This window comes from Falco naumanni, chromosome 3 (genome assembly GCF_017639655.2).
Source record: "Falco naumanni isolate bFalNau1 chromosome 3, bFalNau1.pat, whole genome shotgun sequence".
NCBI lineage: Eukaryota > Metazoa > Chordata > Aves > Falconiformes > Falconidae > Falco > Falco naumanni.
Genome location: NC_054056.1, coordinates 79,326,423 through 79,338,044, shown reverse-complemented (window position 1 = coordinate 79,338,044; position 11,622 = coordinate 79,326,423). Strand labels below are relative to the sequence as shown.

General features: G+C 36.5%; 1 protein-coding gene across 2 annotated transcripts in view; it reads right to left on the bottom strand.

The window, feature by feature from the left end:
- Positions 1-1,556: 1,556 nt before the first annotated feature.
- Positions 1,557-11,622, bottom strand: part of PREX2 (phosphatidylinositol-3,4,5-trisphosphate dependent Rac exchange factor 2) — a 181,113-nt gene continuing 171,047 nt past the window's right edge. For both annotated transcript variants that reach the window (XM_040587069.1, XM_040587070.1), the window contains 2 exons: positions 9,591-9,658; positions 1,557-5,502 (listed from right to left, as the gene is read on the bottom strand). In XM_040587069.1, coding sequence (XP_040443003.1) covers positions 5,457-5,502; positions 9,591-9,658 — 114 coding nt within the window. In that variant the 3' untranslated portion in view covers positions 1,557-5,456. The remainder of the gene's footprint in view (positions 5,503-9,590; positions 9,659-11,622) is intronic.

Sequence of the window (11,622 nt, the reverse complement as noted above, 5' to 3'; positions counted from 1 at the left end):
AATGAACCTAGATTGGGCCTGGGTTCTCAGAAGAGATTCTTACTATAAACATTTATTTTTAGCAGTTTAATTTCTGTTCTGCAGAAAGTCCTAGGGTAGCCATAGTGAAAGGGTTAATGACCCCAACACCCTCCCACCAACTTATTTCTTGCTTACAAATGAAGAGATTTGCAGTGGCCATATTATGAATGGTTTTATTACTGTCTGACATTTTGTAATATATTGTTATCATTCCAGTCTTTAATATGTGGACTAAAAAAAATACCATAGATCTAAAAGTACAAAGTATTAGTTCAACCCATAATCAATATAGCAACTGATTCAAAGTATGCTACACAGGCACTTTATAGAAAAGTAAAAAGTAATTTAAATCCATGTTTCAAGGACATTTAACATCAAATTCCAAAGGTTACTTCCAACAAACTCTGCTACCCACTGTTTTAAAACAAAAGCTTACTGAGAGATTCTGTGTATGGCTGTACTTATACATAATACTTGAAAGTAGTAATGCTCTCGTGCTTAATGAGACATTAAAAACAATATATTCTTCATTTGAAAAATGTGTGCAATACTCAATGCAGAAATTAAGTTCATTTGTAAAGTGTAACACAAGTATTACTGAATACATACACTATATACAGGGTGTTAAAAGTTAATAAGGCTGCTTAGTCTTTAAATCTGACATATGGTACAGGCAGGACACCCACAGCCACAAAAGATGTGGATATTCTCAGAAAAGTCCAAATCTAAGTACTTGCAGAAATGTCCCAGCTACTTTGAACACTCTCTTGGACTTTCAAACTGAAGCCAAAGTTCTTTCTGAAGTAGTTCCACTCTAGCCATATAAGATGTCTAGCATGGAGATGTTATTTCTGGAGAAGAACGTAAGAAATGACTACTTGATTGGCCTCTGGACAATCTGAAATTTCTCACCGGTGTTAACATCTGAATGACTGTGCACGCTTTGTATTCATTTATACATACATAAAAAGAAAACAAACCCATGTCTTCTAGCAGGAAAAGAGAAACATTCCTAATAATACATTTTCATTAGGAAAACCTGACTGATATATACAGTATACAAAAAAAGCCCTACACAATTGTCAGCATACAAAAATATGAGTTCAGTATCTTTTTATACTTTAAAACCTAATGGTGAAAAATCCAGGTATCCTGAGACAGGTATGTACTGTGCATCTAATTTATCAATGCCAGTGTACTGCTGGGGTACAATTAGAAGAGCACTACCTGCACTTACAAACAAGTACAGAGATAAAATACATAAGGCAATGCATTAGCTTGAGAAACTCTCCTCTCCTCATAATGTTAAACAAAATCAGTGCAAAATATGCTTAAAATGCTGGCAGACATATCCATGAAGTAGCTGTAGAGTACAGAACGATATGTATATATACTACAGTTACTTATTTCACAATTTAAATGAAAATAAATGGAAGATACTTTCCTTTTTTGAGCATCATGCTTAACCATGATGTGTACACTCACATTCAGGCAATTGTCTTTTTTATATATATATATATATGTGTATATATATATATATATATATACACACACAGACTACATCTGACAATGAATTAATAAAACAAAAAAAATTGCTGCTGTTTGCTTGTGAATTTCTCTGGCTAAAACCAGATCAATAAAACTCATTCATTTTTTTCCATTAGGGGATTCCAACAAATGAAATTTAAGTATGATTACTATAAATCCTCATCAATTTAAGTTTATTCATTTTGCCTCTAAAACAGTATAAGAGCCATTCTGACCACTACTGAGTGCATTAAAACAAAGAAGTAAAAAACAACCTGAAAACCTGACGTTTTTGCTAAAACCCAGTGAAAACTATCTAAAAAGCCACTCAAGACTGCAGCTCTCTCAGTGGACATAAAATTGGTTGGTTGGTTCAGCTGACAGCAGGAATATCTACTTTAAAATGGATCACTAAATACAAAAATGTTTGATACTGAGAAACTGGAATATATACATTTTTAAAATTCATTTACATTTACAATCTACAAGGAAGGTAAGTGTTATGAAATACCTAATTTGGGGAACTAGACTGAATCAATGCTCGTTTCATTGATTAAAACTGTTTAGCATCCTATTATTCATAGATGATGGTTACAAAGAGAGGCCAAACAGCATCAGCTCTGCTTTAAAATCAACACCTATGTTTTCTCCAAGCATGAACGCTATGGCAACTTAGCTGCTCCTTGGCCCTTAACCTTCCCTTCCCAGCTGTTAAATCTCCTATACATTCCCCACAGACTACCACTGAATCATGGTAGTCAGTATCTAGTAACGTATGTCTCTAGATCCTTGAATTTATTCGCAGAAGAATTACACTTGTCTTAGATGGAAAAGGAAAAGTTACGTACAGAATGTTTTCCTTAAAGCAGTACAACACGTTGTCACAAAAATAGGCTACATAATCTGTTGCTGTAGAAGCAAAGATTTAACAAGCTATGGGTGTTATTGTAAATCATCACTCTTGGTCATCTTGTCATCTGTAAGTCTAAAAATTTATGAGAGGATAAACATACCCTGATGAGAACAGATTTTTTTCACTCTGCAAGTGCACCTTGCATAAGGAACAAATACATCCTCTCTATGTACCAAGTAAGAAAAGTTAAGAATGGGCTTCTTAAAGGTCCATCTAACATTGTTAGAAGCCAGATGTGTTAGAATGCATGGTGTGCTCTGAAAACAGAGGGACAAGAAAAGCTGCACAATGTTTCAAGCAAACACTGGCTTTTGAAGGAAATTTTGAGAAATTAGGCACCCACTTTCCACAGTCAGTGGGACATTTATGTCCAATTTCCTCGGGAAATCCTGTCTTTACATGCTACCTATAATACTAGAAAACTTTAATTTTCTCAGCCCCTTTGATACCAGGCTAAATAGGTATTTCATGTTGCAGTATGGGTTGCTAATGAAGCTCCCAGTGCTGAATAAATTTTTGAGAACTGCCTTTAGAGGGGGAAAAAAAGAATAACCAAAACTTAGACACAAAAACAAGAGGTCAAGATTTCTATTCCACAGTCATGAAACAATAGCTCAAGAATTTGGTTAGTGACTGGCTCATAACTCTTTGTACCTTGTTATTTACAAATGTCTATTACTCCATGCTTTCAACAACAAAAATTAGACAACTACCATATTATACAGGGAGATTATTTTGGCATTTTGCACTCCTGCCATTTTCAGTGCAATAAAGAAAAGCAATGACCAGTTACAAAAATGTGTGTGCGTGCAACAGATTTTGTCCTCTAGGTTATTTTGTATTATACAGGATCAGCAGCTCCATGCAGCTGACAGCTGACTCGCCTCACAGTAAAAATGCAAAGGCTACATGGGGAAATCTCACAGGAAGATGCGAGCTCGCAGCCAGGGCTGAAACCAGCACCATCCTTGGCACAAATTGGTTATGGCTTCTCTGCACTCCTAAACAAGCAGAAACTGAAACATTTTTGGTGCTTTTGCCTGGGGCAGGAATTACCCTAGCCAACACTACCTCTCTGAATAAAACACGTCCAACAGTACGAGATCCGGACTAGAACAGCAACTACAGAAATCGTGACTCACTCTTATGTACAAGCATTAGGTCATCCTACATAAAACATATACGTTTCTAAAGAGTAAAACTTCATTTTCTGGTTTTGTTTTGTTTTTAATTAAAAAGATTACAGTCCTACAGCTTCCAGTAACTATGAAAGACAGTAAACTTCAAAGCAGAAAGGTGAAATTGTTACTGAAGTGTTCGTTACTGTGTGTCACAGTTTAAGGCAAACATTCTGTATTTAAGGTTGGACCAGTAACTGACGTAACTATGTAGAATCATAGAATTGTTTCGGTTGGAAGGGACCTTAAAGGTACATAAATATATACATATTGAAACTCACATATATGCGCAGACATATATATCTGTGGATATATAAAAATATTTATTTTCTTAGCAAAGTTAAAGTCTGTAAAAACATTAAGAATACTGAAAAAAGGTAGGAGCTCTAATTCCTCCTTTGGAGAAAAGTAACAAGTCCCCTAGATACCCTATATAAAAAACACTCCGCAAGAGTACAGCTCATTTTGAATTCTCACTTATTTAATTGTGGATTAATATATTTGTTGAAGATTTTATAAATAATTAGATAATTCGCCACAGTTATGTTGGAGGTTTGATTGCTACAGCATAACTATAGGCTGCTGTTGTACAAAAAGTAAATTTTATTCAGTGTATGTCCTGCTCTAGTAGAATGGGTAGCTACTGCTACAAGTTGAACTATTTCAGAATATAGGTTTTGTTTTAATGTGTTCACATATAAAACTTAATTTGGGGCATTTTCTCTGAACATTCTTTGGCCAAAAGAACAGCCAAACACAGATATATTTTCCCTGGGCCCTCTAAATACTCGGTACAATTTCAAAATAAATCAATCACAATTACCGCTCCAAAGAACTGAAATGCTATCGAAAACAATACTGACAAAATAAGGGAAATGGTAGCATAAGACATCAAACCCCCAAACTACACTTCAACTTAAACCACAGACATTTCCAGTTAAACATAACAATACTGCCTTATCCTTGCCTTATGTAGATTTGCTGGTATACTGCTACACAAGAATATACACAACTCTGGAAAACCCTGAAACGCAGAGGTGCAATAACATAAATCATCCATTAGACAGAGTCTGAAATTCAGTCTAACTATGGATGAAGATCAGGCTTACCCTTCTTCTTCATTACAATGGCAACTAAAAAAGGGCAAAACTTCACCTCATATGTTGTATAGGTACTCCTAAGGCAGTACGACAACGACCGCTGAAGACATGGCCAAGTTTACTGATTACAGGCACAAGTTCATAGCAGCAGTCTGCCTGCAGCCATTGAACACAATTCTGAGATGAGTTTTCCATCTTTAAACCTCACTTACATTATATCCTTGAAATGGTAATGTCATCGTTCTGAGAAATTATGATGGCAACCGGAAAAAAAGGGATCATCAGTGCAAAGGGCCCCATATGAAGTGCATCCTCATTATCAAGCCTGGTTTATTTAGGCTTTTATTCCTTCCACAAGTAAGCATTCTGTGTAGTGTACGAGCGAAGTCAGTCTCTCCGAACAAGACATTTGTTTTCAAGCTGCTGGCTGTACTTATCATGTGACTGAACAAGACACATCAAATGAACCTGATTCCAGTGTAAAATTCCCAAGGAAGATTCCTGTTCTACTAGTGTAAGGTTGGAGTGCACAGATTTGGAAGGAATTTTTCCAGGCCAATAGAGAATATTTAGGGTATTTCTTTCTTTATCCTGAGTAAAGAGGTTTTTTATTTATCAAAAACCCAGGCACATACTGCTGTAGTGCAGTCAGATTTTTGTCATACAGTCCCTGTATCTTAAAGACCGTTATTGGATTATTTTCTGGAGTAGTCCTCCTCATTCTTCTCCGACAGGTGGTGGTGGCTGGCATAGCTTGTATAATCTGACAATGACAAAAAACAAAGCAATTGTTATTCTGAGAGCTTGGTTATTATTAAAATGAGTAAATTTAAGGAACACAAACTAAATTAAGTCTTCCTGCATTGCAAAACAAGAAGTGCTGAATTTAGGTTAATAACATTGATATAAGACCAGTAAAATCTTATTCATGAGCATGAATGTTTACATTGGAAGTGCTGTAATTACAAACACATAGCTAGAAGCAATCTTATAAAGACATTCCGGTTTAGTCCAGTATTTGTATTTCTGCACTGAAGACCCTATTCTGGAGAAAGCTACATCTCCAGTAACCCAATTACCAGTTGTTGCTTTGAATTTCTGAATTGGAAAAGCTGCTTGCTGAATGCAATTGCCTCCATTTTTGTTTTGTTCTGCCACAGTCAGACCTCACTCTAACTGAGCTTCCTATAAAACTGATACTGTTTGAAGAACCTAAGACAGATGTCAGACATGTGACACACCAGCATGAAGATTTTAAATTCTTTCCTGCCTGTTTCTACACGTATGAAGTCAAGGCCAGTAAGATTTGGATCAAATGACTACCTCAGTACAGACTGAAATAGCCACTCCTTCATTTATGAAGGCTTTTGAACTTCCCTTTTGCATGGACTTGGTTATCAGCAAGTGTTTGAAACTTTAACCTAATGTTAGGAATACTGAAAATAAATGGCAGTTGTTCTGACCTCAGGCTCTCTGCTCAGTTATGTCCAGTATACAGCATCTCTTCTGCAACCACAGCAATTAGAACAAGCAATAGACATGATCTCATTTGGAGATTACATATTTTTCTCAGGGAAAGTGTATCATTGAACGAATAGCAAAAAGAAAAGACCAAGTATGGCATGGGAAGGAGAAAAAGCATCAGAAGCCAAAAATAAAGAGACAATAGCACAGCATGTGCATTAATATTTCACATGAAGAGTCTTTGATATTGAAATTCCAAAGCAATAGAAATAGCAGGTTTGGTAGGTCTGGCTGCAGACAAGGTGGTGAATCATCCGGTGGCTTGGGGGCTAGGGATATTTAAGATGTTCAGGGTGTCTGAGATTTCCAAGAATATTTTGCAAATTTGCCTGCTAAACATCACATTAATTTATATGACTACATTTTAACTAATTATAAATCTAAAAATCATACTACAAATCAACACAGAAAACAATAATCTGTACATGTGGCTGGGTTCCACAAACAATTCAACATCAGTAGGCTGGTGCCTTCTTGGCATGATACTGTGCTACTGAGATTATGTGAGGCACGGTATGTATGGCTGCCTCCATCAGCACTAAAAGCCTCTTCCAACACCTAGGCAGACCTTGTCAGAAAAAGCACCTTGTGGCTATGCAAGAACAGCGCAGGATAGCTGCTCTTCTCTGCTTTCAGTTCCCTCAGGAGTTAAAACCCATGAGACACTGACAACACACAATGGCCATGGGCTAAATAACTTTTCTCTGAATCTTACTGGAAGTGATTATCCAGCAGTGTTGTTTCTGGATGGTAAAAACTGGGAGCATCAGCTCTGTCACCCACACAGCAATTGAAAACCTGCTTTCAAGCCTCCGCCACGATGCGTTCTGAAGATCATTGGGCTCTTCCACATTGTCATCTGGCAGTTCAGTAATGTGATCATTTAAGGTCACATCGTGCAGATACCAAACTATCTGTTAGCAACCATATATAAAACAATACATATATATCTCATATTTGTATACCAATGAGATATTAAGATGGCCTTATCTCTACACAGACAAGTATGCAGAGAAAAATAAACAGGGGTTATTTGAGTTATTTGATTCTGCTGCTGTAATAAAGGAGTAATATTCTAACCTGGCAGAAGACAGACAAAATTACTGTCAGAACCTCATCTAAGTAATTGCAGTGGGGTTAGTTCTTGACAATGTTTTAGCAAAATCTGATTTCTATGGAACAATATGCAGAGAAGCTCAGCCCCAAGTACCAAGTTCTGTATTCTTCAGGTTAAAATGGTAATCATTAAGATTACTTGTCTTCAGAGAAAGTGACTGGAATTCTAGGGGAATTCTGAAACAAACTAACAAGGCTGCATAAATCCTGAATGAGCTACAGTTGCTGAAGACAGTGTAGAGCAGAAACGGCCTTTTCTGGTTCTCTATATGGAACAACTATTTGAGATGGTAGAAAGAGATCAGCTGAGGAAAGACAGAAAACAGTGGCAACTGCAGACAACTGAGAACACTGTTAAGCGACACTTAAGGTTCCATTAAGTTGTTTAATGGAACCAAATGTAATGGTAAAATTCTTTTCAAGGCAAAGAATTGGCAACCCACAGTATTGTTTACCTATACATCAAAGGTAACACTCCTGCTGGTGACTATTCTGACTTACGTGACTTACCTGTCTAATGGGACACCACATGCTCCAAACGCTAAGGTCAAAAAGATACTGCCGTGATGTCGTCGCAGCAACGAAGACAGTTGCTGCCGACTGGCAGGCATGTTGTATGCATCTGTCTACTCTGTGTTCTAGGAACTCTCGTAATTTTTCTTCAGCTTCTCCTTGCTATGTTGTGGTAGTTTCAATGGGAAAGAGGTGATCTTTCCTCAACTGATGCAAAGCCAAAAAATGTCTCACAGCTAAGTTTTTCTTTTTAAGAACTCAGATTTTTCCCTTATCACAGAAGCTCTAAATCTAGATACGTGTTTTGTCATTTAGAGGAGGGAAAAGTTTGGTTTGCAACCATTCTTCGGCTGCCTCCAGAATTATGTCATGAAGGAGGAGTCCATTTAAGGCTAAAACTGTACCACTGAAAATATGAAAAGGCTTCTCATAGCTTTTACTGTAACAAAAAAGTTATTTTACTGCCTTAGGCTCCCACAATGTCAGTCAGTTTTGGCCCTGGATTACCCCTAAGTTAGTCACTACTGTGAGAAGGGATGCCCTCGTTTGCTGGTAAGGGCGATGACTTTATTGCTGATGGACTTCCTTTAGAATCAGTACTTTTGTTAGAGCTTATGTAATCTCCTTTATGGGGCAGGCAAGATGCATATATGCTCCAACAAACGCCGCTACTCAGCACCTGAACAGCAGCTGCTATTCAGATTTTCTCATAACTTGTACACTTAAGGTACACTCCTCTTCTAGAATCAGATCAAGCACGGGCACAGAAGAATGAGCAGTGATTTGTTACAACAAATTATGAGCAGTAGCCTGATCCCTGCTGGGAGAAACTGGGACACCTAAGAAAAGTGGAGCAAACTGCCTAAGAAAAAGTTCCTGATTATTAGTGGTCAGAACCCAGAAGACAGTCTTTCTGTGAAGGCTATGGATAACATACGTGTTGATTCACATGGCTACCTCTATCAGGTATTACTAATTCCCTGTTTCCGTACTGAAATTTAAACACCACAGCTTGTTATGTATTGCACATATCTGTTCAGCTCATTCTTTCATTATTCAACAATAAATATATTTTAAACTGGTTAAAAAGAGGTTTAAGCTAGAACTGGATTAATAAAGCCACTTTAAGATAAAATTAAGAACATTGTTGTTTGGTTATTTTCATTTATAAGTAGTGTGCTTGTTAAGACAGATTTCAGATATCTGCAATCCATCACAGCATTAAAAGGCTGTATAAATATAGAACGGTCACATTTTTCATTCTAATGGCTATTTCAGAAAGAGACAAAGAAAGACTACAGCATCTCTAAAAGCAACTAGAACATGATTTTGCAGAGATACTGCAGTACAGTACTTCATTAAAATGGGGGTATGGGTTTAGTTACAAATATTTCTCCCAAACACTAAACATCACAAGTGACTAAGGACTTAACTCCAGTGTTTTCCTAATTAACATGAATTAGGCTTCATTTTTCAAAAATGAATGTTTTGAAGTGCTACACAGCCTAAACTTCTGCAACTAATTCCCTAACCAAAATGTATGGTTAAAAATGCAATTGTTTTTATGGACATTAAAAGCCCAAGCTTACCAATTAGTGCACAATACAGTCAATTTTTACTGTTAGCTTTTGGGCATCTAGGACAGAATTTGGTACAAACTAGAAAAAATCATGGTCTAGGACACAAACAATCAGTTACCTTGGCACAGACTGTGGCGTTCGATCCCTCACTCCTAAATTCTTGGCTGTGTTTTGTACTCTTGCACCCTGTAAAAGAAAAACAATTTTGCTTCATTTATTCCAACACAAGTTAGAAAGTTTTGTGAGCTTCCTAGATTAACCTAACTGTTGATTATAATTAATTAATACATATGCTCCATGCCCCAAAACAACTCTCCTCTTCTAAGGTGGAGAACAAGTAAAATCACTGCATTAATTCTAATTACTAATTATATATAAAATACTAATACTAATACTAATTAATAGTAGAGAACTATGCAGAAAAGAGACAAAATCTTGCCACTTGTCATTAAATAAATGCAGATATATATATTACTAACACAAAAGACTTCATAAAAAATTAACATTTAAGGTTTAAAACAATCCAAATGCATCTTGTTTCAATATGTGTAATTTTTGTCACCATTCTTTGTAGAAGGCTTGGGTAACAAAGTTCTTTTCAGAAATGTCACTTATTTCCTATGAACTTCTGAACAAATATTACAGATTATTTCCTATTAATAGCTTTCTAGTTAAATCTAGAAAAAATGTCCTAAATTGAGGCACTAAATTAGGATTAGAAAAATACAGGTCCTGATCTTCCTTTACCATCATAGAATCACACACACACAAAAAAAAAAAAGGTTAGAAGGACCTGAAAAACAATAACGAAAGTACTTTTGTCTCACTGACTCATCCAGTAAGGAGGAAGCTGATAAAATACACACAACGTTCATATACTATGACAGTAAAAAATGCCAACTCTTCTGCAAACAAACTAGCTCAGACATATGAAAGAACTTAGTAGAATTTGTTTTTAAATGATGAGGTATGGTTTTCAAATTGCAGTTTTATTAATGTAAAGTAGTAATAAAAAATGTATCTGTTAGATTTACAGTCTCTGTGTTTTCTAACATTTTAAAGGAGATGGAAACTACTTATTCTGTCTACAATACATATGACTCTCCCTTTATTTCTCCTTCTGTACTACCTAAATTAAGGACAAAATAACAGTGAACAAAAATATATAATCTCAGAATTCTTACACTGAGATGTCAGATTGGCGTGAAACATCAAAGACAATTTACATTCCAAACAGAGCTGCAATGGGAGCTAATGATGTATAATCATTGATGCAATACACAGAGTAAGACTAGGCCTTGCATTTGACTGAAATCTGGTACCCAGGTAATTAACAAGGTATTAGTTCACTGTGATGGGCTCAAACAAAAGACAAAAAAAAGCTGGCTGGCTCCACACAGGTAGGTTCTCAGAGTTTATGCAAATCAACTCGTGCACAAAAAAGACTGTGTCCTTACATTTCTTTAAGAAAAAAAATAGTGGTAAAGATAGAAAAAAACCCCCTAGACTACCTACAAAACTGAAGGCAGAATATAAAAATGATTTTACTAGCTTCACGTCTCGCTCAGTAAGCTTCTCTCCGACAGCTGCAAAAGACACATGACTACAGACCAGAACAAACATATGTCTTTCCCCAGAAACTCCTCCAGAATTCAGTCATTAGTCACTCAATACCTCCTCTGTTCAGCAGTATGTTTTTAATCGATTTCAGTGATTCTTTTCTCTTCTTTCCCGTATCATCTTGAACCCATAAATAATTCACATCACCAACCTCCTTGTGGAAGGAGATCCACATCTTGGATACAAGCTTGTTGTGTCAAGAACCACTGTTTTCTTTTGGTTTGAATCTGCCAGTTTCATCTGATGCCTTTAGTTCTGCACTGGTGAGAACAGTGGTCACTCCCTATCCATGCCACATGTTCTTTAGCCCTCTGTCACATCCTTCTTCACTCAAGCTGAACAATCCTAGATTATACTGTCTGTCTGCCCTGTCTATAAACCATTCCCAACCACTGATCTTTTTTTTTTTCTGACCCTCTCTGAACCTTTTCCATTATGTTATACTCTCATGGAAGGAATCAGATAGTTCAAAATGAAGGGTCATGACAGCATGATTTCTACTTTGTCGTCTGTCCTTGCCTAAACTATTA